Source organism: Panthera leo, chromosome D4 (assembly GCF_018350215.1).
Source record: "Panthera leo isolate Ple1 chromosome D4, P.leo_Ple1_pat1.1, whole genome shotgun sequence".
NCBI classification, from domain to species: Eukaryota; Metazoa; Chordata; class Mammalia; order Carnivora; family Felidae; genus Panthera; species Panthera leo.
Genome location: NC_056691.1, coordinates 58,735,001 through 58,762,460, shown reverse-complemented (window position 1 = coordinate 58,762,460; position 27,460 = coordinate 58,735,001). Strand labels below are relative to the sequence as shown.

Below are 27,460 nucleotides of genomic sequence, written 5' to 3'. Positions count from 1 at the left end.
TGGGTGCCTGATTACCGGAGATCAAGAAAGTTCTGGTTTCTATGGTAATTATTTAAAAACATTTTCTGTGCTAACCAATGACACCCAAAGCAGGCAAAGACCATGTAAAGGAAGACATTTAGGAACTACTGCAAAGGTAATCTCACAAGAATTCAACAACATACCTTTCACCTTTCGTTTTATTCTCTGTTCTCTCTCCCGAATTTCATATTTGTCATCATAGTAGTAGATGAATGGAGATGTTGGAAAGGTCTGGTTAAACATTCGTCTTTCTGTACATTCCTGCAAGTTGTTTGAAATTGTTTCAAATTATCAAATTTGAAATTAGGATGTGTCACAAGGGCACTGCTCAGGCAACCTTAACTGCAAGATCACAGACCACTGAGGTTAGAGACAGTCCCACATCACAGATACCCCACGCTGAGGCTCAGGATGTGGTCCTGCTGGGAGGCTCCGCCAAACCAACATCCAATCACACCCAACTGTGCTTACAGGCTTCTTTCAGGCTTGGATTTTCTTTCCTTACTTCTTTACCCATGAAACCTTTCTTGTCTTTTTTCAGTCTTCCCTGCCAAACCCCTCCCCCAGTCTGAGCTAACAGCAATGGGGGGCTGGGTCTCTACTGAACTTGCTCTGTTCCTCTTTTAAAGACTTTATTTGGCCTTATGTTGTATTAGACCTTTGCTTGTCTGTCTCTTCCAACAGCCTTCCACCAAGTGCTTCTCCTTTCACATTTACACCCTAAATGTGAGTGTAAATTCTTAGCTCTTTGCTCTTTTCCCTTCACCCAAATGGTTTGCAAGCTTATTTTAACCCAATACTGCTAACAAGGGCAGTGATCCTTATGGTGGGGAGCAGGATGGTGGTGGTGGGTTAGGTCTGGTTTGAAAATGCTCCTAGGTAATTCCAAAATACCCCAAAAGAATCCTCTCTTCTCTTTCCTTGCCCCGCTCAAGAGATCACTCCTCTCACTCATTTCTCTAGGTCGGCTCCCCACCTGCATGACTCTGGCTTTTGTACCTCTGCTAGTTTCCAAATCCACATTGTTGGCCTGAGCCACATCCAACAGAATAGGCTTTATTTATCATGATCTGTTGACATATATCCATTCAGCATGTCTGAGACCAACTTTTCTTTTCTTTGAAAGAGGTTTCCCTTTGGAACTTCCCCATTTCTGTCCTCTGCCATCTTGCCTAAAATGTATTTTATAAATGTCCAATTCTTCTTAGCTAGGTATTGAAGAAAATCAGAACACCTCTTAGGAAGAAAGTATGTGAAATAGCCACATAAAATTTAGCTGACTTATCCTAACATTGGCAAATATACTTGACTTCTAATTCTAAGATACCTGACTGAGGTATCCACACACACTGGCAGCCACACACTCAGTAAGAGCATGATTTGCAGATTATGAATCATTCTAAATATACATTTAAGTATTGGAAATAAAGTAATGTCAATCTGTACCTACTATTGGACTTTATCAAATCACATTTTACCTTAATTTTCTTGTTTTTGCTCCAAGAACTGAAACATTAATAATACAATTGAAATCCTCCGTGTAATGCTGTTTCCCATTCCTCATTTGTCTCCTTCCCTTTCCAGAAGTTGCCACTGTCTTAAAGTTGGTTCCTGCCATTCTCATACATTTTATACTCTTACTACTACTACTAATGACTATTCTAATAAACAACAGTGTTAAATTTGAAGCATTCAGACTTCATAAAAATGGTATCATTCTATAAATATTTTGAAGTGGCTTTAGGTTATAATAGCTTCACAGAATAAATTGGGTAGTGTTCTCTTGGATGATCTGTTTCTGAATAAAGGTTTGGTAAAACCTGACAATAAAACTATCTGGATCTGATATATTTCAGGGGAGAATTCTGATTACTAACTTAATTTTTTTAGTGGTATTGGTTCATGTAGGCTTGTTCTTCATTTTGGTTAATATTTTTTTCTAGAGAATTATTTATCTGTATTTTCAGACTTAATTTTGAACTTTATTAAATGCAAAGCTTATTTAAAATTTGTATTCTCCTACAATTAAAACTTACTGTATTTTAAGTTATTTACACTTTTTATTCACTATTTGTACCTTTTTTTTTCTTTGAGTAGTTTTTCCGAAGTCTTTTCTTTTGGAAAAAAATATGTTTTTAATTTTTTAAAAATGTTTTTATTTATTTTTGACACAGAGATAGAGCATGATCAGGGGAGGGGCAGGGAGAGAGGGAGACACAGAATCCGAAGCAGGCTCCAGGCTCTGAGCTGTCAGCACAGAGCCTGATGCAGGGCTCGAACTCATGGACTGTGAGATCATGACCTGAGCTGAAGTTGGATGTTTAACAAACTGAGCTACTCAGGCACCCCTAAAAATGAAAATGTTTTTAAAGAACTAGCTTTTGGTTTTGTTGATGCTATTAATTTTGTTTTCTATTTCAATAATTTTGGTGCTTATCTTTATTATTTCCTTCTTCCAACTATCTTTAGATATACTGTGTTGTTGACTTTCAGGATCTTTTTGGAATTTTTTGAATCCTGAAGTTATAAGGCAAACCCTATATGGTAGCCTAGAGAATTACATACATACATACATACATACGTACGTACGTACGTACGTACGTACGTACATATGTATTTCTTTATTTAGGCTTCATGCCAAACATGGAGCCCAACGTGGGCCTTGAAAGCATGATCCTGAGATCAAGACCTGAGCTGGGATCAAGAGTTGGACATTTAGCTGACTGAACCATTCAGGTGCCCAAGAATTACTTTTAGAAATCACTATCCATGGTGGCTCTAAGTTTCCAGAAGAAAGGGCACCCATAAAAGATTTGGGTCTAAGATTCTGCTATAGTTTGAATGTTTGTGCCCATCCCTCCCAACCCCCAACCAGAATTCATCCCCAAGATGATGGTAGGAGGAGGTGGAGTCTTTGGGTAGTGATTTGGCCATAAGAATGGAGCTCTGATGAATGGGATTAATGTTCTTATAAAAGAGACCCTCACAGAGCTCCCTAGCCTCTTCTACCGTGTAAGGACATAGCATGGAAGTGCCATCTATTAAAAACAGCCCCTCAGGGTGCCTGGGTGGATCAGTCAGTTGGTTAAGCATCTGACTTCAGCTCAGGTCATGATCTCATGGTCCATGACTTCGAGCCCTGCATCAGGCTCTGTGCTGACAGCTTGGAGCCTGGAGCCTGTTTCAGATTCTGTGTCTCCCTCTTTTTCTTTCTCTGCCCCTCCACTGCTTGCACTCTCTCTCTCAAAAATAAATAAACATTAAAAAAGAAGAAGAAGAAGAAGAAGAAGAAGAAGAAGAAGAAGAAGCAGCAGCAGCAGCAGCAGCAGCAGCAGCAGCAGCCACCCCTCATCAGACATCAATTCTACTGGCACCATGACTTTGGGCTTCCCAGCCTCTAGAACCTAAGAAATAAATTTCTACTGTTTATAAACCACATAGTCTATGGTAGCTTGTTTACAGCAGCCTAAATGGACAAAGAGAGATTCTAACCATAAAATATTAAGAGCAAATTGCAATTACAAAGAGGTACTAAAGATCTTGATACACTCCCAGCACCCACTCATACTTTCACACGCTCTTGGAGTAGTCTCTCTGTAGAGTGACTACTGTTTTCTATGGTAGTTTGTAGTTTGCCTGATATGAAGCTGCTTAGGACTGTCCCTGCCTCTCCAACTACACGATGAGTGAGGTTAGGGAAGGGCGGTGCCACATTCACCTCAGAATACCTTTTATACGAAGAGGCTGTTCAGTAACATCTATAGAGCTGTATTTCTGCAAATGAAGGGGAGGGGTCCTCAGACATCTTTAATCATCTGCACAGTCTTCTATTTGGATCCTGTACAGTCTAGACTGGCGTGGCTATACAGAGCCATACAATACGATAAATATTTTCCAAAGCTAAATGTAAATTATGTTTTGATTATCCACATCGCTGGTCCCCTCCATTAGCACACACAATTGATAGTTGGCTATATAATTTATCTACTATTCTGGATTAGCCACACCACTGATCTTCTTCATTAGTGTGGATGATCTAGAATTCTTCATCTATGGCAGCGATGAGGCTGCCAAATTTGCTTTATTGTAAATTAAAAACTATCTAAATCTAGATTTCTGGGATAAATTCCAAATGTTTTTAATATATTTCCTATCTACATTAACAGAACTGACTAGTAAGCAATATGTGCCCAACTATAATTGTTTTTCTTTAATTGAACAAACATAAATGGAAAATTACACCCTTTTGCTTTAAAGAGGTCAGCAAGCATAAATTGTACATCTGTGTGATCTGCGTGGCAGTGGAATACTCATGGGAATAGGTTTCCTAAACAGTGTTGGCAACATCTGGATTTTGGCAACGAGGTGGAACGCACAAAGCAGGAAAAGGTCTAGAGCTGGTAATTTTGTAAGAAAAAGTATTCTTTAACAAAGTTTTTAATGTGCATTCTATGAAAATGGGAGTATGGGTCTCTCCATCCATGTCACCATACTATGGATTTGTTCACATTGGAAACAGCATCCAAGTGTCAGTATTGAGAAATCTCCCCGTACAACTTCTTTGCTTTGGAGATAAAGAAACTGAAGACCGGAGTGCGTTGTTCAAGTCACATGGTGAAGTCAGTAGCAGAGCAAAAGCCAGACCTGAGGATCAGAACTTCATCCTAGCTTTCATGTTGTAATTCTTCATTCCATGGTCCTGCTGCCCCAACGTGGAAGAAAAGTTTCACCTGTTGGTGAACTGTGTTGTGTCTCTCCCTTTGCTGCGGAGGTCCAGCCCCAAGGTCTGCGTGAGGTGCCACGGTCAGAATTCAAGGTAGGACTCCCATGAGTCACAAAGCGCAGCACTACCCCTCCCCTTCCCACTGCTCACAGCCCTCCCATTTTGAGGACTCTCTACCCCCGAATGCTTTCTACCTCCTGTCATCAGATCGCATTTGATTTTAGTTTATTTTGGTTTCTAAGCTGTTAGAAGCCTACCAGGAGACTAGGAATGTATTTCTCCATACAGATTTTCTACTTTTTGTGCCACTGCCCTTCTTCCTCTGCCTCAGGATTCCCAGAATGCAGGAGAGCTTGCAGTCTATTCTTATCACATCCTGTCTCTGGGATGCGCTGCTGCTGTTTCTTACTTAATGAGACAACTGGCTAGGAGACTCCCTCCCATCTCACATCAACAAATTCCTTCTGCTTTGACACTCTTGCACCTAAAACACACACAGTTTGGCCCTTTTAGCTGGGGCTGGGAATATGCAGCTTGGATAGGGAATCTGGACGTCTGTGGGGCAGACAGGCTAGTCAATGATACAGTATGTCTGTCTTTCCACTAGTGTCAGAGTTTTTATGTGAGTGATGAAGATTTAAGTGAACACAGTATCAGGGAAAGCTGGAGATAGTGGAGAACTACATAGAAAATCTCCAATCATGATTTTGGCTGTGTCAAAGTAATAGCAAACATAAGAACTCATGAGAAGTGTAACCATTTTGGTGACTACTTTTATTCCTCTGATTGACTGTATGAGGTTTTTATTTGTTTTAGCCTAACTTGTTCATGTATATTTAAAACAATTAGAAGAACGTGCTCTGACAGATCTCTCTGGCAGGGATGGGAAAAGCAAATCAGTTGAAAATACATTAAGTCTTACTTTAGGATGTTAGTTTATTAAAAAGGTAAGCATTCAGAATTACATTTTTTTTTTTTTTAGTTCATCTTTCAGCAACCACTCCCAGAACAACAGAATGTGTTATGCCCAAATGCTACTCAAACTTACGTGTCCATAATGGCCTTCTTGCCCACAGTTGTAGCAATACACTAAGGCTGATTGTCCAGAAGGGGTCTTCGGCTTTTTGGGTGGTCCAGGTTTGGTCTGCAACATGAATATTTGTGAGCGTTTATTAAATGTTAGAAGAAAATTAAAACCTGATTCTTTCCCAAAGAGCTCTTTTTAGGTAAGAGATCCTTTAGAAATACTGCCTCCTAGAGTTTAGGACCTCACATCCAGATGATTCTCTGTGTTAAAGTGCACAACATGACAATTCTTTTCCACTTCATGTCAATATATGCTTTCCTCTTCTTCGCTCCTCATTCCATTAGGCGTTGTGCCCAGTACTGTGTTAGGTATTAGGTATCTCAGAGAGAAAAGCACAACAGGCTAGTAGAACATGAAAGACATCTAAACAGATGATGACAGAAGATGTAAGCAAAGTGAGAAACATGTACAAGGTTTTAATGGAGTGGCAAAGGGGACCCATCATTGGGATGGGGTGGAAGGAGTCAGGGAATGCTTACAAAACTTACATTTACTTTTAAAGAATTAGGTGTAAGTCAAATGGAAAATCCTAGGAAGAGGGGCTAGCATGAACAATGCATGAAGCTAAGAAAGCATACATGCTGACAAAGTATAACATGCATAGCCAGGTAGACTGAAAAATGAGGCTGGAGAAAGCAAGGCAAAAGAAGGGAGGGCCTTAAAGTCATCTTAAAGAACTTGGGGTTTATCTGGGCTTTTCCATTTTAAGTGTTGTTTTAAATATGGGAGCAGAGTAGTTAGAATTTTATTTTGGAAAAACCATTTTGGCTTGTAGTTGTAGAGGGTGTGAATATGAACAGAAGGTTAGATGCAGTGAAAAAGGTGGCTGTTAGGAAATCAATGAGGTGATGAGGGTCTACACTACAAGAGTAACAAGGATAGGAAAAAGGGAATCGATTTGGCCAATACATGAGGGGATAAAACTGGTATCACTGAACATTGACAAGATATGAGGAATAAAGGAAAGGAGAAATTACGATGCTTTTCAGGTTTCTAAGTTGGGTGCCAACAACTGCTTCAGAAACAGTAGGAAATTAGAGGGAAAGATGATGAAGTCTAACTTGGATGCTGTGTATTTAGGTGATGTCCATTAGGCAGTTGTCTCTGTAAGATTAAAGCTGAGGGAACAAGTGTGAGCTGAAGATTAGCTCTGAATGAAATCTACCGTATAATAGTGGAGGCTAAAATGACCCGAGTGGACAGCATCGCCATACCCAATATGAACAGTGGTGAGCTCAAGATGGAACCCTGGGCATAACATTTAAGGGGCAGACAGAGGAACCTGGGAAAGGGACAGAGAAGGAAAGGCTGAAGGATGCAGAATCACAGGAGAATATAGTCATACACCTTAGAGAGTAGTTTCAAGAAGGGTGAACTGATCTGCAATGGAAAATACAGCAGAGGCTTAGTGAGATTAGAACTGAGAAGCATCTGTTAGATTTGGCAATTGTTCATGGATAACCTTAGTATGAGAATTTTGGAATTGGTAGAAAGGTAATAAAGAGCAGAAGGCAACAGGCTGAAGAGTGAAGAGATGAATACAAAGGTGATAAAACCATAAAGAATGAGAAAATGATTCCCCACAGAAGCCAGGATAGTAGTTACTTCCAGTGGGGAGAAAATGCACAGAAGGTTTTGGGGTAGCTGCAATTTTCTATTTCTTGAACACAGTGGTGTTATATAACTTAAGTGTGTGTGATGTAACTATGCATTTTTCAATATGTATGTTACATTGGACAGTAAGAAATATTTAAAAAAATTGAACAGAAGCAGAAAAAAAGGGGATGGCAGGTATGTATTATTTTGAGAAGCATGAATAACAAGGGGCAGAATAAGGTCGAGCAACATCTAGGAAGGGGATTTGGTAGAGTTTGCTATTAGAATGAGAAAGAGATCTGAACATGTGAGGAAGCTCATAGAGAGGGAGGTGGTGAAAACAGGAGAGAAGGGAGAAGACAGAGCTAAACCCCTGAGGTGGCAGGGGCTTTAAACAGAAGGAGAAAAACCTAATAGCCCTCCCACTCCTTTTTTTTTTTTTTTTTTTTTTTGTAGATTGGAAGAAAGAGGTGAAAATGGGAATGAAATTGGATAAGTTTATTTCTTATTTATTTATTTTTTAAAGTGAGCTCTATGCCCAATGTGGGGCTCGAACTCATGAACCTGAGATCAAGAGCAGCACACTCCCGCAACTGAGCCAGCCAGGCGCCCTGCTTATGTTCTTTATTGGGATGCTATAACAAACAGTGCTGGTGTGCCAACTAATTTCATTATTACTGTTTAATGTGGCAAACAGGTGGCTTGTGAAGGTTTTATGTTATTGACATGGGAAAATAATCTATAGGCTATAAAAATCTTCTTCAACTTTACTTTTAGTTTGTTTCCTAAAATGGAAAACTGGAGGATAACAGTAGCCTAAAAGATCTTTTCTATTGAAAATGACTACAAACGCTACACAAAATAGAATTTACAATTTCAGCTATTGTCAACTGGGATATGATAACTAACAAAGGTCTTATATTCTCCAATAAAAGAATGTGGTTCATGAATTAAGACAAGCTAAAAGTCGTCAAGCATAGTTTTGACAGGTATGCATACAAGCATGTACCACTCACTCACTCACTCACTCACTGCAGTGGCTCATAAATTTGTTCAGGTATAGAGCACCAGGAAGACATGAAATTATTAAGCAGAAATTATTTTTCCATCTTTGTGTTACTTGATGTGACACAAAATTGCAACCATGAGTATATATGTGGTTTAAGAGAAAGAAATCAAAGCAAGAGATGTGTCATGGATGTGAAGGCAGAACACATAATGTTTTGAGGAAGAAGTTGTCAAAAGCTACTGGTGGGTTAAATAAGATAAAGACTATGAAATCCACTGGATTAGCAATCAGGAAGTTGCTGGAGACTAGAAACCATTGTGAGCAGTTTATTTGAGGGGTAGAGATACAAGCCAGACTGTAACGGGTTTATTGTAAGTAGAAAGAACTGAAGAACAAAACACTGACGACTTTTTCAAGATACCAGGTTGTGTATAAGAGAAGGGAAGGGGACAAGTAGAGCAGAACAAGTTCAAGGATGCCTCCATCAGTGATGTTTACCAGAGTGCTGGGCACATGGCATAAGCATATACAAGCATTCTTTCATTAATTTATTCAAAAAATAATTGAGTGCCTAATATATGCCAGATATCTTAGAATAGATTAGGTAACTGAGAAGTCAGACAAAAATCCCTGCTCACATCTCCCACGTTGGAAGACAGATAAACCAACAAAACACACACACACACACACACACACACACACACACACACACACACACAATCGGGTAGTAATAAATGGCACGCAGGCAATTAAAATAGAGTTAAAGGAATGAAAGTCATTGGTGGTGACTTAAATTGCATTTTAGAGAAACTCTCACTGGGATGGTCATTTCTTGTGATAAAAATACCCCCAAGTATGCAATGACTGGGGAACAGCATTCTAGGCCTCAGGCATGGGGACAGGGAATGCAAATCTTGGAGATGCGGGTAAATTTGCCATATTTGACTATCAGAGAAATATCTGTAAATTTGGAAGTGTAGTAGGTGAAGGAAGAGTGGGAGAAGAGGAGGTTCTAAAGATGGAGAGGGACTAGATCGCTTAGGGCTTATCATTCAGAATGGAGAGCACTGGATTTGAGTGGCATGAAAATCCACTCTAAGGCTAATGGTAGGTGCTCAAAAACTAGTCGGTGACTGTAGGCAGAGACTATCACTGATGATAAACAGAATTATCCACCCGCCAAATAATAAACATTCTCTGAAAGACTTATGTTTATAATTTTTCAATGTTTTTTTGTGCAAATATATGGTAATTTACTGCTGAGGCAAGATTTCTAGATTCATTGAAGAAAGGAAAATATGCTCACTATGTTTATTCCGCTGGAATAAGAAATTCCATTGGCTCAAATCCTATGAAAAAGGACAAGATGAATCAGGCAGTAATGATTGGGGAAGGAGGGCACAGAAAGAACCAGAACAAGATGGATATCCAGACACTAGAACTTTGGTATGGATGCAAATAGGGATTTCCTCACAGGAGAACCACTGGTGTCCCCATGGCACTGCTGGCTTTTCCTCAGGAATACAGAACACAGGAAAGCCACACTACTGTACAAGTCTCCAGTGGTTCATTCCCATCGCATCCTCTCAGAGTAAAGGCCACTTTTACTTACTCCTGCCACAGTGCTCCTGATACTCCTTTTCCCATTTCACCTTCTCGTGTACTAAATTGGTTATCATGTCTATTATCTGCCTCCCCATTGCTGGAATGTAAGGTGCACAGGGTAAGAGATCTTTTAGTCCACTCTGTATCCTTATGGCAAGAATCTAGACTAAGTGTTGGTGAACTATGGCCGACAGGACGAATCCAGCTCATTGCCTGTTTTTGTATAGCCCATAGGCAAGAATGCTTTTACATTCAAATGGCTAAAAAAAAAAAAAGGATATTTTGCAACACATGAAAATTTTATGAAATTCAAAATTCAGTGTCTGAAAATAAAGTTTTATTGGAACACAGCCAGGCACATCTGTTTACAGGTTATCTAAGGCTGCTACTCTTTTCTTCAATTCCCTACATCACCCAGTGCTTATCAGACATTTCTCCAAAGAAGATATCCAGATGGTCAACAGACACATGAAAAAGATGCTCAACATCACTCATCATCAAGGAAATGCAAATAAAATCTACAAAGAGATAATACCTCACACCTGTCAAAATGGCTATAATCAAAAACATAAGAAGCAACAAGTGTTGGCGAGGATGTAGTGAGAAAGGACTCCTCTTGCACTGCTGGTGGGAATGCAAACTGGTGCAGCCATTGTGGAAAAACCGTATGCAGGTTCTTCACAAAGGTAAAAATGGAACTACCCTATGATCCGGTTATCTATGGCTACTTTTCATGCTACAAGAGCAGAGTTATGACAGAGACCATATTGCCTGCCAAGCTGAACTATTTACTACTTGGCTTTTCATAGAAGAAGTTTGCCAATGCCTAAACTAGAACACAGAAAGTGCTCAAAAATAGGTGGTGAATAAGTAGATCTTAAAGACTCCAAAATTTTATAGAGTGGACATGAGTTATACAGGCAATAAATGTGTTTAAAGTAAATTCAAACACTGAAAATCTCTGCAATATTTGGATGCAGAGCAAAAGTTTTATGGAATTTCTTTGCATTATTTTATTGCCTAAGTTAGAGGAAATTACAGGTAGTCCTAATGTTGTTCCATCGGCCTGTGTCACTCTGCCCAGATAAACATGGTGCACTCCTTCACCTCCTTCAAGTCTTGGCTCAAAGGTCGTATTAGTAATGCTTTCTTGATCACGTTTTTTAAGTCTGTCAGCTCCCTCCAACTGGTGTTCCCTACCCTACTTCACTGCTGTAAAGAAAAAAAACAAAAACAAAACTCCATGTCACTTATCACATCTCCCATAATATATTTTGCTAGTTTGTTTTGTCTATCCCTCCACTTGCATTCCCAGACAAGAAGGATGTAAGGTCTGTGAGGGCAGGGATTTCTGTCTGTTTTTTGTTCACTGCTATACCCCAGATCCAGGGACAGGGACAGGCATATAGTAAGAGTTCTGTAAATATTAATAGATGAATAATGAGGTAATGCACAGGTAAAGCACATGACCCATAGTAAGCATCCAATGCATTTTAGTTATTGTTAATAATTTGGATGCTTTGGAAAACGATATCAATTGTCTTATGTCATTAAAGGACAATTTATTTTTTTTTTTTTTATTTTTATTTTTTTAATTTTTTTAAATTTTTTAACGTTTATTTATTTTTGAGACAGAGAGAGACAGAGCGTGAACGGGGGAGGATCAGAGAGAGGGAGACACAGAATCTGAAACAGGCTCCAGGCTCTGAGCTGTCAGCACAGAGCCCGACTCGGGGCTCGAACTCACGGACCGTGAGATCATGACCTGAGCCGAAGTCGGCCGCTTAACCGGCTGAGCCACCCAGGCGCCCCGACAATTTATTTTTTAATGTTTATTTATTTATTTTGAAAGAGAGTACCTACGAGCGGAGGAGGGGCAGAGACAGAGAGGGAGAGAGAGAATCCCAAGCAGGCTCTGTGTTCACGGCACAGTGAGTGAAGACCTGGAGACGGGGCTTGATCTCACAAACCCTGAGATCACGACTTGAGCTGAAATCGAGTTGGATGCTCAACCGACTGAGCCACCCAGGCGCCCCTAACAGACAATTTTTTAAATTATGCTTTGATATATTAAAAAGTCTGCATGAATTAATACAGCTTCCTAAGCATCTCCCCTACTTCGAATTGAGAGTGTGGTACATACTCTGGCAGAATCAGGAAAGAATTAGTAATATAAAGAGAATAGGAATTCAGTTTTATAGTACCAGAGATAGAGAGATCCTTCTTAATCAAGACTTTGAAAGCATGTTTCATGTTGACACTTTATTTTTTTTTTTGACACTTACTTTATTTTGAAAGCATGTTTCATGTTGACACTTTATTTTGAAAGTAATTTCATTCAAAGAACCTTAAATTTAGCCCCACTGTTCATTTATGCCCCTGGATGAAGTGCAAACATTTGGATGTTCATTCATCTGAATAATGTCACTAGTTAAAAACTTCCATTATTACTAATAAAAATAGCAACAGTATTTATATTGTGCTATGAAATTCTAAACTGTTTCACAATAATTAATTAGTAAATGACATGACAAACACTATCTACATACTCTCATTTTAATAAACTATCATGTACTAGGACTTAATAGGAATGCAATCAGCCTAGATCTTACCTAATTAGAGAACATTTCTGTATTAGAATATAGTACTGAAAACTCAATAATGATTTCCAGTGGACAAGTTCTCATACTGTGATCTAACAAAAATCTTACAGCTATTTAAAGTGTTAGAAATATGAATTTGTGACTACTTCTGCCTTGGAGCATGTCTTTATTTTTAATTAACAGTAAAGATCCAATTTAACACAGAATATGTCAACTGATTAGCTCTAAGTTCAGGGTTCTGTCATACAGTCTATATTGTGGATGAAAAGTTAAATGTAAGGGAATGAATGTAGTCTTTTAGAACTTTTTTAAAGTTAAACATTTATCTAGAGACTTTGACCCAATGGGTTACCAAGTGAACTATTTATGAAAGCAGCTCTTTTTTTTCTTTTTTTTTTTTTTTTGTTACAGACATTTAAATAATCTATATTTGTAGGGTGATATCTTGGAGATTACTTTACTATCAATATATAGAAGTAATAACCTGGTAGATAGCATTACCTATGAAAGGTCCATCCCATCTGCTATTCTTGCTGAAAGCTTTTCATGCACCAGTAAACTCAGTAAATATCAGAAGATAAAGCATAAGCCTACCACGCCACGGATTTACTCCTAATGTCTCCTCAAAGTGCAGCCCGATGCAACGATTACAAATGATTTTCTTCTAATGTCATTTTACATAACCCTTTTTTCTGCATGAGTAGTTAGTGCGGAATGAATGAATGAATGCCATTAAAACAGTTAATCATTATCTGGGACACTGGCCTTACTCCCTTCACAACTAGGAATCTCCATGACAAAGGCCAAGAGATCAAAACGCCAGAGCTGCCTCAGTGTCCTATTTCCAACAGTAATTTTTTATGCAAATGAACCTGCTGGGCATCTCCCTCTGTGACCTTGAGCTGCCCTTATCTAAACTGACTTTGATCCAATGAGGGTTTGCATCTAGTTGAAGCTCATTACTATATAGGATATGCAATCAATTTCACTAATTAAAGGGAATTTTCTACTCTTGTGAATGCAAAATGGACTTATTTTTATAATTACACATATGCTTAAAGACTATATGTTTTTATTAATCCAATTTGTTACATGAACATATATTAAAAAGCAAATACATTAAGTACTTGGGGTAAATGTATTCATGACCAAATGTAACGTTTAATACTGAGCTTAGCTCCAGTCTTTCTGGACAAGTCACATTTGTTCATAGACCTCTTAAATCGATATGCTTTTCATGCTTGAGAACGACCCAATTCTTTGAAAATATTTCCAAATCAAATTATTCTTTCTAATAGCACAAGCCTCCCCCCGCCACCCCAATATTCATGTATTAAAAAAAAATCCAACCCAAGTATTAAATAGTATTTCCCAAGAAAATGTTACCCCAAATGTTAGGTCATCATGGTCAAAGTCCATTGGTTGAAGTGACCAATGGCATGAATTTAACAGCTGAGCAGAAAAGTTTCAACTTAAAATATGTATTTTTTCCTCTTTAAAGATATTATATTTATTGCTTACTCTAGAGATCAGATATAGTTTAAGTATTTTATTTAGTTTTATAAAGAGTATGCAGGGAAAAGAGAATGAATGCCCTCCCTTTCCTTTAGTATTGTTTACAATATAAATTCCAGTGAAATGTAACTGGTAGGTATTTAAGATTTTAAAATCAAATCTGGGGCCTAAAGGAATGCAAGTAAGAAATGTAAAGGTTAGGCAAATAGTTGTGTAGTGAACTGAACTAAAGCTGAGTCTGTGGCAAGGCAAAAATGATGATCCCAAGATCCCAAGATATGACCAAAGATACAAAGGTCCTGTCCTCCCTTGTCAGTGTTTTTCTGGGGCCAGTCCTCACACCTGCAGATGAGGACATTAGGTCTGTTCCAACCACGGTTTGGGACAAAGTCTTCCATTTGTAGACCATTCCGGCAAACAGTCACGGTATTACTTTTGACGAATACTGGGAGGAATTTTCTCCCCAAACTAAAGGTTTTGAAATTATTTTAAAACAAAGCCTCCTTCATAAAGTTTTTTAAGCTTTCTTTTTTTTTTTCCCCAGGGAAAAAAAAATTCAATTGTATTCCAGAGGACATTGCTACTAATTTCCCCTACATCCTAAAAATGCCATTAAAAGTACCATATATAATGATACACCTATATCTTTTATGTGTTAAAAAAAAACTATGTCATGTACCCAACAGACTCCCAATCCATTGGGTAATTCCTTAATTAGGCAGATTTTTGAAACATGTATTATGTACACAACAGACCGGAACGTCTCCTTTGGAGCATTTTCTAGTCTATCGGGTGATTACATCATTAAGCCACACATGCTACGTAGAAAAAAATCCTTATGAAAATTCATGAAAAAATGTACAGCACATCATTAGCATGCAGCAGACGTGTATGCTTTTGATATTTTCTCTGTTAAAAAAAAACTACATGAAATAATTAGTCCAGGTCATGAAAACATGAGAAAGGTACCAGACACTGGTGAAAATGAAAATTGCAAAAAATTGCATCTCTCATGGTTTAGCTGAGAGTAATTTGCTTTATTGGAAAATGGATTCTAAAACAGTGTTCATTTGAACTACAGCAGAATGAAAAGTGTTGCTTTATTGATTTGATATTTTCTATACACATCTAACTTCCTCCTTACACCTCTTTCAGATACTAAGTTTTACAAACCAATGGGTCGAAGGGTGCAAATGACCAGTGGTAAGACCATTGATTATTCAAGGGCCTTTCAGTACTGTGTGTTTGTATACATGTATCTTCATTTTATGTAACCAAGAGTGTAAGGGATTGCCTGAGTGTATCTTTTTCACTAAGTTGAGACTATACTAAAGGAATACAAAGAGAGGTAAATTGTTGGTAACTCTCAATACTGAAAAGACGGTATATACTCACAACATTAAGCATTAGGCAAAAGTCTAAAAGGCGATATATATGAAGACTAAAATAAATGAAGCACAGGTTTCATAAAAAGAAGCTATTGAACTTATTTATCACTTTTGTTTTTGTAAATGAGATCCCACCCTATATTCCCTCCTACCCCCCCCCCCCCGAAAAAAAAAAAAAAAACAACAACAAAAAAAGAAAACCTCAGTAAGCAGAGAACAATGAACATATGCAAGACAGTAAGGATCACAGTAATTCACTCCCTGAATGCTCCAAATCTTCATGGCTTAAAAAGCATCCCAATTTTCTCCAAAGGTAGTGGCATTTATTCACTGGGCCATAGCTAATTTTACATGGAATGCAAAAATGTTAGTTTAAGTTTAATTTACCACCCTATTTAAATATTTCCAATGTAGCTCTCAAACTGCAGGGCTATCCCTCCGTCTATTTTAATTTTAAAGTAAGTTAGCAAAGGCTTCCTTCTTAATCCCCAGGGACTACCTACACAGTGACACGAACGCGCAAATTTATGACAGCAACATAAATGCTCTTCTGAAGTAATGTGCAACATTAAGTGAAAATCGTTTCCTGGAAAGATATTATAGGTATCTATATTTTATTTGCCATCTTAAACATATCTGGGTCTTTATGGCCTTATTTTAAAAATGTATTTCCTTTTTATATTTCCTGGTGCAAATGGACTGCATAAATAAGCAATGTGCTATGAGGCTTCAGACCAGCCGATAAAACCTTTCAATTTTCATGCCAGCTTCTTCTTTTGTAATTCAAATCCGCCTGGAAACTGGCAGCTCTGAAAACTGAAACAAGCGCTGCCACAAATACCTTGTAATGCTATCGACCTTGTCTGCCCGTGCAGTGAGAGCGGGGGCCGCGGATGTGTCTGCAGCCATCCAGATAACACAACTCATTTTTTGGGGGGGGGGGGGGGGGGGGGGGGGAGGGTGGGGATAACAGGAGCCAGCCCCAGACTGTGCACCAAAAGCAGTCATTACCAGGCGCGCTGGAGAATAAGTCTCTTCAAAATACACAGTGCATTTAAAAACCACATATGAGGCTGAGCCACTGCTGTCATTACCAATTTTAATTTCGCTCCTTCAGTTTGCCAGCCAGATAAACTCTTTAGTGCTGTTTTTTAATCTATTTGCCACATTTTAGGTTTAAGATTATAGTAATATGGACAGGAGAAGGAATCACTTTTAGGGGAAATAAAGAAATAGATCCGCTTATCGGCGCCCATCAGAAAGTTCATTAATCAGCCAGGCTTTGTGCCCTCTAAATTGAAAGGTTAAATAATCCTCTCAGGAATATTTCTCGGCCCCTCCGCCAATTGTCCGGAGAGGAGCTGCCATTCATAGCACGCGGGATCGGTGACAGGGTATCTTACCACTGTTTGGACCCCAAACAATGATGGACAAATGGCCTGGTTTACAAAGAACCTTTTAGTACGCGGATGGAAAAGGGACCACAAGCTTTGAAGCAGGGTGGAGGGATGAGGAGGGTGTGAAGACAGGATGTGGGGGAAGGGACAGAAAAGAACACATACATGTGTGAATCCATGGATACTTCACCTGAAGGTTTATTGGGGTAGACTATAAAACATAGAAACCACATTAGTATATATCTTCCAACCATACGAACTACTTAACATATTCAAATTTGCTTATATATTTTGCATATAATGGTATATAAACCATCACCGGAAAACTGTAGAATAATAGAACTGTAGCTCTATTATATTTATTAGCTACAACATAGAGGATTCAAATAAACACCAGTATTTTCATTTTTACCATAACTTCACATGACTCACAACACACAGCATTCCCCCTCCCCATCCAAACCCGCTTATTCACGTGCAATACTCTTAACCGACAGTCACAAAGGCAGAGAACTCCACAGCTGGAAGGACCTGTCTAAAGAGGGGGAAAGTAATGCTTTTTTTGCTTTTACAATATGCCCTATCTTAGCTCCTGCTTGTCTTTAAAATAAAGAACAACAGGGAATAGGAACGCTCTTTGCAAGAATACAAATCACAGGCATTGAGAAGATGCTTAATTTTGTGTTGTCTTTTTTGCTGGACCTATATGAGAATAAAAACAGTGTAGAAGTGATGGAGCTCTTACACCTCCACGTCTTGCTGTGAAATCAGGCTCGTTTCTGGCATCAGTCATGTGAAGGCATGAAGCAGTTTTATCTGAAGTACAAAAAAACTGATATGCTATTTTCACCTGATTAACATAAATCCTCTACCCCTATAGAATTGGTTTATGTGTGAGTGGGAATTACTTGATTTCATATTAAAATCAATATATATATATATATATATATATATAAAGCAAAAGACTGATATAATTTCATTTGCTTATGATAGATGACTATATTCAGATGACACTGAAGTTACCATTTAAGAAGTGAATGTTTACTAATGTATATAATTAGATCATATATTTTTCAAAATCAGTATTTCTTTACATGGCACAAATTTTATATAGTCATTTTCATTAGGAGAAGAAGTAGCCTAAATATTTTTTGTGACCTACTTCTTAAATGTCTTTATAATGATTTTTTTGAGCAAATCGAATTAAAAAAAAAAAGTTTGCTATACTTAAACATTACCTACATTTCTAGAAAGGACGAGGATAAATAATTAGAAAATGAAAAGCGAGGTAAAAAATTTTGTTAACAAAAGACAGTGCTTGTGAGTATTTTAACTTCAGTAATTATAAAAAGGAAACATTTTTAGGAGACAGAAAGTAAAGAGGTCATTATGAATCTCCTCATTTTAGGTAAACAATAGTCTTCTCAAAAGACATTACAATAGTCTGAGTTTGGGCTATTAGCCCAGAGGTCATCTCTACAGGTGCGAGGCGTCTATGGGTTTGCTTTATTGGAGCTCACACAGTGTTGAATATGGGCTATGTGCTAAGTATTGTGCCAAGTACTTTACACTTATTGACTCATTACATACTTACAACAAGAAGGCACCATTCTCATTTTTCAGATGAAAAAACCAAGGATCTTAGAAGCCAAATATTTTAACTAGGTTTGACTATCTAGTAAATTAAAGAGACAGAATTTGAGCCAATGTCTGATCTCGAAGCTGGCATTCTTTTCTCTGTAATAAACATTCCCTAGTAATTTCCTCCGGATGAGTTTGCCACTCCAAATCAATTTTACTGCATGTTTCTTAAGGACTTTAGTAAATAAGGAGGAAATGTGGTATAGTTATAAATAAAGGAAATGGGAGAGATCCAAGAAAGATAAATTTGAGATTTTACTGTATGAACAAAGTTAATAAATGATCCAAAATTTAGTTCCCCTAAGTGAAAAGAAACGTGGGGGTAATCCACAAATACATGTAAAGAACAGTATTTATATAAAATCGGCATTTATAGAGATGGGTATATTACAGAGTTATAAAGATGACCTCATAATCCATATAATAGATTTGATTTCATATGACTTTTGAAAAAAGGAATGAAACTAATGTGGTAGCTGGGGTGCCTGGGTGGTTCAGTTGGTTAAGCCTCCAACTCTTGATTTTGGCTTATGTCATGATTTCTTGGTTCATGGGCTTGAACCCTGCATCGGGCTGTAGTGCAGAGTGTACTTGGGATTCTCTCTCCCCCTCACTCTGCCCCTCTCTCACTCACACATGCTCTCTCTCTCTCAAAATAAATAAGTAAACTAAAAAAAAAGAAAAAGAAGGGATGCCTTGGTGGCTCAGTCAGTTGAGCATCTGACTTCGGCTCAGGTCATGATCTCACAGTTCATGGGTTTGAGCCCCGCATGGGGCTCTGTGCTGACAGCTCAGAGCCTAGAGCCTGCTTCAGATTCTGTCTCTCTCTCTCTCTCTCTGCTCCTTCCCCACTTGTGTCCTCTCAAAAATAAATTAAAAAAATAAAAAAATAATAATTTGGTAGCTTGATTACCATTTGACACACACACATGAATTCTTTTTACAAAGCTAGCAGGGATTTCTGAACATTCCCATGGAAAAACTCCTATTTGAAATGTGATCTACCAGTATACTGGTATATCAATTAAGGCAAAGGCTTATATTAATTCCAAAGATACTAAAAAATTTTTTGATCAAATGGTCTCTAAACATGTGGCATTTTTCTTCATATAATATTTTTGGTATTTCCAAAAAACTAAGGACATTGGCCCTAAATGACCATTGCTGAGTTCAAAATAGTTGAAAAAAAATTACAAATGTACAAAAACATAACTCCCATGACTTTCTTGTATGTGGAGATCAAATGGCAAATGAATTTCAAGTCTAAAATCTGACTGATTTTATCAATAGTTCATTGACTTTTAGTCATTTAAGAGATTTTGCTTTTAAAATCTTAAACTTAATTCAATTTAAGATTACTAATACAGTTTATACTGTAACAGAAAATACAACACTAGTTCAGAGAGACTATTCATATCAAGTCAAGGGATTCTTTCAGGAGTCTTTTCGTGAAGATTATTCAAATGATTGACCAAAACCCTTAAAGGTTATGGTTGATCATGACTGTGAGTAACTAAGTGATTCCTAAATACTTAAGACCTGTTAGGAATTACTGTAATCTACCATGTCATTTACATGCATGACTACTAGAAGGAAAGTTTAATACAAATATTACTGGTCCAGTATGCTTTATCTACTTTTATTCTTGCACTGGAATGTCCAGAGAAGATTATGATAAACTCAATCAGTTGGAATATATTTACTTAAGGAATGACATGAATCACCTGTTCAAAATACACATGAAAAAGAATCACTTAAATATACTAAAAGCATTCTACATACTACTTCTACTCTCTTTATGTATGGTTAACGTGACCAAGAATAGGCAACATTTAACATTCCAGATTTTTAAACTACAACTTACTTTATAGTCAGATACTATACAGTATTAAACTGCAGTTTGAAAATTTTCAGGCTACCTGTTTATATTCATTTTTGTTATAACTATTTAAAAGTGTAGAATTGTGAGTGAAAAACACTCTTTAAAAGTGTAGAGTTGTGAGTGAAAAACAACAACAGTTTTATTTGGGATTAAATGAATAATGTATGTGTTCCTCAAGAAGAATAGGCTTTAAAAATGTTATATATATTAAAAATATAAATACTTACAAACAGAATTTAATCACTACAGAATTTAAGTATCAATTTAAGTATCAAAAAGGTGAACATACCTAGGGAAGAGAGAAAAGGGTAGTAAAAAGTTCAAATGTAACTTATATCTTTTTATCATCCTCAGGAGAAACATTTGCTAACAGAAAAGAAAAGGAAGACCGTAATGAGTATTCCCTTAAATTTTTAAAACAGAAGTAACACTTGAAGCCCATACTGTAAATATGTAAGTCCTAAATATAATGAATGGTCTTTGCCCCCAGCTACTAAAGGCAGACAAAAAGGCACAGGGACTGTCAAATGAGAAAAGTTAGTTGTTATAGTAGAGCTTCAGTTTCAATCAGTTCATTACTGAACAACATGTGCTACCAAGAAAATGAGCAGAAATGATGAGGGGTTATTCGGACATATCTTCAGATATTTAGAAGATGGCAAAAACACAGCTGCATCTAGGCCAAAACATTTTTATAATGAATCTTTTAAAAATTGTGTGAATGCTGCATACTTTTCATTGCCTGATTACCTGAAATACTTATATTTACAACAGAACTAATGTTATAAAACACTTGATAATAAAAATATTAACACAGGAAAAAAAACATACTCAAAATACGCCATATTGATTTCTCATTTAAAACAAATTAATGTTTGCATTAAAACATTGATAAAATAAGTTGGAAATTTTCTCTGAAGGGGATGACACCTCAGTATTTCTTAGAAAAGAAGAAAGTATGAAGGTTTTCCTACGTGCTTCAATAAATACAAATAAATTCAATATCTAAATCTAAATTTTATTCTATTCCCATTTATAAATAAGTTTGTGTACATACAATCTCTAAATTTCTGAGGATAACACTGTGAGAGGAAAAATAACATGTGCATTTGTAATTCACAGTGTTCACTTTTTCCCTCTTCCTTTTACAGAAGCTTTAGAAAATTGCTTTTTGATGATTTAGCAAATTGTATTTATTTTTAAATGAATCTCATTTATTGAAATTGATAATTCCAGGTTTCATTTGCTTTGAAATTGCATTTTCCAATTGCTTCCAATGATAAGTTCTAGAAAAATGTGGTCCAGCATGACACTGAAATAAAGACTTAAAAATAAAACTCAGGTGACCTACTCTGTAAGTGTAGTAATTACATTTATAGTAAATTCTAAACATGGTAAGATTGAAGTAAAAAAATTGCTAGCTAAATGTTGACACTAAATTCTTTAGAGAACAAGTTGAGTACTTAAATAAATATAAAAGTATTCACATAAATTTTCCAACTGAAAAATATTTTACAATTTTAGTCACAGTTCAAACGTATCTTCTCTGTCACCATATATGAAGTATTAGAAAACAGTCATCAGTGCTCATTCAGAAATTCTTTTTATTCAGATGCCAAGTAACTTGAAACATAAAGCGGTCTGATATATTTTATAGTAAGTACTACAATGAGAAAACGGCCCCGAGGTACTACAAAACAGTCCTGTTCCTTCTGAATCATCAGAGCATGATTACACTCACCTCAGCAGCATTTCAGTGTTAAGGACATTTTTAATGAAAACTAAATCTCTGAAAATTTGACAGAGATGTAATATCTCAATAGCAACACTTAACCAATCAAAACACTGAAATAGCAACACCAGCTACAGAGGGGGGAACCCCTACAGTTTAAACAAGGGTGCTCCTGGTTCTTGAGGCAGTTGGCAAACTGAATTGAACTAGCAAAGTAAGAGCTTCCAAAATGAATTTGCAAAGTGTTAGTTTATGATAATCTGTATGCCAGGCCTCAAGATATGGTACAAGAAAAAAAAAAAAGTTGATTTAAATAATTCTAAAACAGAGTGAGGCCTAGTTCTCACTCTTCTATGGAGTTCTTCTAACACTTTAAAATACAACGTGTAACCAGTTCTATTTTCTTAAACACACACATGAAAAAAGACATGTCTCTTGGTATCTACTGTGGATGGGTTTCTTGCGGGTGTTGCGGTTCTGCTCATGTAGCCGAAGAGCTCCCAGAAAGAGGTGTAGGACTCCCAACATGTATTCAATTAAGAGAGAAAGAGGGACTTTTTTTCCCCCACAAAAAGAAAAGATTCTGGCTTGAGGCTGACTTTTGGAAATTTTGTATTTTTAAAAACCCACTTTAGTTTTAGGCAGTTAGAAAACTGTTACCCATCCTACCTTCATCACAATTCTAGGATAAAGACTTTTGGATAACTATAGCCTCACAACCAAATTCCACTTTATTATTCCTTCCTTTTGGACTACAAAACATCGCTCTAAAGTTAAATTTAAATCTGTTCATATTTAGGGTTACTTACTTTAGAGTAACATTCTTGTTTAGTGTAAAACTCTCATTTCCATAATGTGAAAACCCAGAAAACACATTTCTAAAGTAATGTTTCCAGGTAAGGAGAGAAAACTGAGTGGTAAGATGAAACAATATTGTTAATTATGGTTCAGGTAACTGAACACTCAACTGACACTCAACTGGTTCAGGTAAGACATTATCGATTACTAGTAAACTCTGGTCACAAGCTTTTTCCTAGGCTAGACGGGAAGGCAAGGAAACCATACTCCTTACCGTTTCCCTGACAGCAAGCATTTTACTTTTTGAAGTGAAGTCTAGGCATTTGAAACACTATATATAAAGAAACCATTTAAAAGGTAATTCTTCCAAAAAGGTTACATTTGCTTCCTATTTAAACTTTTAGTTAAAGTAAAAGGTGGTAGGTTGTAACATTTTAACAATGCACACAAAGCAATCCAGGCGCAAAATTAAACATAAAAGATGCATTGTCCTTTTTGATTCTTAACACACACACAGCCCCCAGATAGCAAACTCCTGGTTACTTTTTTAAAGTAAGTAGATTAAAAACAAGATTAACAAAATGTCCAAAGCATGTCAAATTATAGCCTCTACTAGTTAAAAACTCTGTTGGTTGTAAAACTCTGTTGGTGGCCATTTTGGCCTAGGATTTTTAATATAAATGAAACTAGAAATGACGGAATGGGGGAAGGGGTTTTCCTTCTTGAATAAAGAGGGAAATTTTTATCTAGAATGAGTTATCTGAAACATGAAAAAGAATATTCAAAGTCAGGCTTTACCAAAACCTGAAAATATAACAGAAAGTAAAATACAAGAACAATGCTACAGTATTGAAGATTTAAAAAACGTTATAAACATTTCTGAAGGAGGTAAATACATAAACTAATTGGGGAAATTATTTAATTGCTAAATAAAATCATAGATTTTTCTTTTTCCTATGCAGAGCTCCAAAGTGATCATCTAAAGTCATTAAATTACATGACAATTTTATAGCCATAGCCAAATTAGTTGTTATAATATGCATGCACACACATTCACACACACATCTATCTATCTATATAGTATCTTTTTATTAGAGTTTTACTCTCATGTACCCTTTAGAATGATGGTCTTAGTTTTTTGTTTTTTTTTTTTAATGTAGTGAAGTCCAGTCAAGTTTGGCTAAAAAGCTGTTCTATTCAGATACAAGTTGTTAAGAAAACTTTATTTCATCTCATTTAATTGCTGAAAATAGTGAACATTTTCTCTTCTTTAACTTTTGTCTTACTTTTAGAATGTGTTTTAAGAAATTTATGATTTGGAACATTTTGCAAGTCTACTTACACCATTCAGCTTCACCACCACTGTTGTGTATTTGAGAAATAACACTCTATTTAACTTATAAACTTTTTTTTTTTTTTAAAGAAAGAGAGCAATTCCCAAATAGACCTTAAATTACAGTTGTTAAACTTGAGGCTGTGTAAATGTCCTTCTAGTCTTACTGATAAAAACCAGATAAAAGTAACTGAAAAGTTCTCATTTTCAAACTGGATATACTAATCAATTTATTCCCCCCAAAGCACAGCTCATTTGGGGTAAGAAATGGACATTTTGGGTTAGAAAAACAAATTGATCAATGATTAAATGCGGAAATTTCCAGAGTTTTAGGAAGAGTGGTTTAAAGGAATGTACAGTGGCAATTCTAACCTAGGCTTCATTACTTGGTCATTGCTGAGTGATGCCACATTCACATGTGAGGGCTACTATAAGTCAATAGATGGCAGTCCATCGCCTAGTAAAAGAGCTGAAGATGACTAAACTCACCATGCATCCTGCTTTTATTCAAGATTAAATACTGCTTAATTACACACATTTGGATTTGCCTATCTACATAATTATTTAACTTTTACTCTAGATGAAAATTGATACTGATATATACATGTTTATAAGTGTACTAGCTTAGCATGTATATTTGCATAGTAAACGAATTCTAAATTACCAATTACTAACTTCAACTTGATAATTATAAATTGTGATAGTTACCTTCAATATTATTTTGAAAACTAATCAGAATTCCAGATTGAGAAAAATGGATTTTTCAAAATAATTTTGTTATACCTATGAATAGAATATATTGTAACTCTCTAAAAGAGAAATTCATTTTGTTTTCATTTATTTTTTCCCAACTATTCTCTTTACAATTTATGTTTTTCAAAAGCTACACTATTAAACAAACCTTCAAATATTTGTTATACTAAATACCAATTTCTATTCTTCTACTACAGCTATATTAAAGAATATAGGTGCAAGTAATGAAAACAGTGGCTTTAAAATAGTACTTCCCACATGTCAAGTTTTCAAGACTGGAATTCTCTAACTTAGGGGAAAAGGGAAAAGAAACAGTGTCAAATCCATTAGGTTATAATTTAATAAAAATACTGATTAAAAAAACTGCTATATAATTACAAAAAGTGACTATCATTTTGAAAAATATGTGACTGGATTTCAATCAAGTTTAAGCTATAAGGATTTCACCATAGTATGTTAGGATAAAAAAATTGCTATATAAGTATAAATACAATGTATCCATAAGAGTTACACCTAGAACATATATGTGTAACATATATAGAGGGATACGTGCGTGTGCGCGCGCGTGTGTATTTTGGTATAACACTAAATATTTTCACAAAACCCAATTTGGGACTGAAGGACAGTTGAGGAATTACAGCTTTCTACTGAGAATCTTTACGTAAACTGAATAGTGATAACAATATGAAAACAAACCATCGAGCATTACTCATTGCTTCTTGGGCCTGTGACAGTCTTATTGGTAGTCTGAGTCACTGCTTGGTTTACTTTTTATTTCTACAAGGGGAGAGCAGTAAGAAGACATGTTTTGTAAAAACTTCGTCCTTTCTATTTTTACTGTCTTCCTATAACCAAACCCTCTTAATATGTTAAACCTTAAGGAAGAGCTTTTATAATACTGTTGCAACTGCAGAACTACAAGAATACTTTTTATTATCGCATCTTGCGCAGTATAACACATTTAATATATTAAAAAATGACTACTATGGTGAATTATTGAAATTATTGAAGCTGAATATTAAAAATAAACTGACTTCATAATATTGAGCACTAGCCAATTGATTCCATAGTAAATTATGTTTTCTACTTCTACTTAGCCTAAATTCACAATAAAAGGAAACCAGAGAATTGAATAACTTGAATGGTATTAAGCAGATGTTTATACACTTTGAATAAGTCAAGAGGAGCTTAAGGATATGACAGTTGAATTGTTCTATGCAAAAGATACACTAAGCTTTTCTTAGCTTCATTAAAAAAAATATGTGCAAAAATTTCAATAAAGCCAGAAAAATGATTATGGAAGATATGATGGACTGTATGCTTAGGGACCGTAGATAATACAACACTTTAAAGACACTGGATTACTATTATTTTTTATGGCTCCTAGCATACTTTTTCCCTTTAATTTCATGAGTGTAGTGTAGGAAGACGGAGAAATATCATGATGTAATCATTAAATGATGTGAGTAATAAAAAACAAACTCTTTTCAGAACAGGAAGATATAGAACAGAGCAGTGGGCAGGGAAGAAGAGAAAAAGTATATTATTGCTTTCTCAGTGCAAAAACTCTTGGATGTTTATTATCTTCCAGTAGAAGATGCTTGTCTATATTTTATGGTCAGCAGTTCAGAGAAGGATAAATAGGCTAGGTCTTGGGGAAAATAAAAAAAAAAGGTGTTTCTACTCACCGTTAGGTGATACTGCCTCCAGATTTCTGGGCAAGCCTGGAAAATAAAAATATTGATCAGCTGGGAGCATGAAACAAGGTACTTTACAGCCTGTTGGTTTTGGCATAACCCAGCATCCACCGGTGTCGGTCACAGGAAAATAAGAAGCTTAACAGAAAGGGTCTGCATTTCAGCTTCAAAAACCTGGCTAGACAGTTTAATTGAATTTTACACTGGTTTAACACACTCCCTGCCATTGTCAGAAAGCCAGTAACAAAGTTTTCTCTCTCTTTTTTTCTTTTCAGGTTAGAAGTTTTGGGCACTAAGATGTGATTAAGAGCCATAACTCAGTTAAACTGATAAATGAACAGCAGTGGTCAAAATCAGTAAGAATCACTAAATACACCTTTTAAAAGAACATTTGGAACCTTGGTAGTATGATTTAAAAAAAAAAAAAAAGAATTTAATAGCAACGGCTTTAAAGAAGCCTTTGCTGTGGTTACATATTTCTGATGTCTGTTGCCATCTTTTTACCTAATCGTTGGCTGCTAACCTATGAAATAGGGTAAAGAGAGAATTACACCAAAACTAAACTAAAAACAACCTCAATCTAAAGTCCATGCCTTTTCCCTTAAAAGCTGTCTCCTCCATCTGTACATTTATAGGCAAATCACTTTAAAAAACCAATAAAACCTCAATAACTTTGCAAA

At 36.3% G+C, this 27,460-nt stretch overlaps 1 protein-coding gene across 6 annotated transcripts in view; it reads right to left on the bottom strand.

The window, feature by feature from the left end:
* The window catches only part of ZCCHC7 (zinc finger CCHC-type containing 7), a 255,291-nt gene that overhangs the window by 2,821 nt on the left and 225,010 nt on the right, over positions 1 to 27,460 (bottom strand). For all 6 annotated transcript variants that reach the window (XM_042912588.1, XM_042912587.1, XM_042912584.1 and 3 more), the window contains exons 6-8: positions 26,772 to 26,807; positions 5,793 to 5,888; positions 165 to 282 (exon numbers count right to left, since the gene is read on the bottom strand). In XM_042912588.1, coding sequence (XP_042768522.1) covers positions 165 to 282; positions 5,793 to 5,888; positions 26,772 to 26,807 — 250 coding nt within the window. The remainder of the gene's footprint in view (positions 1 to 164; positions 283 to 5,792; positions 5,889 to 26,771; positions 26,808 to 27,460) is intronic.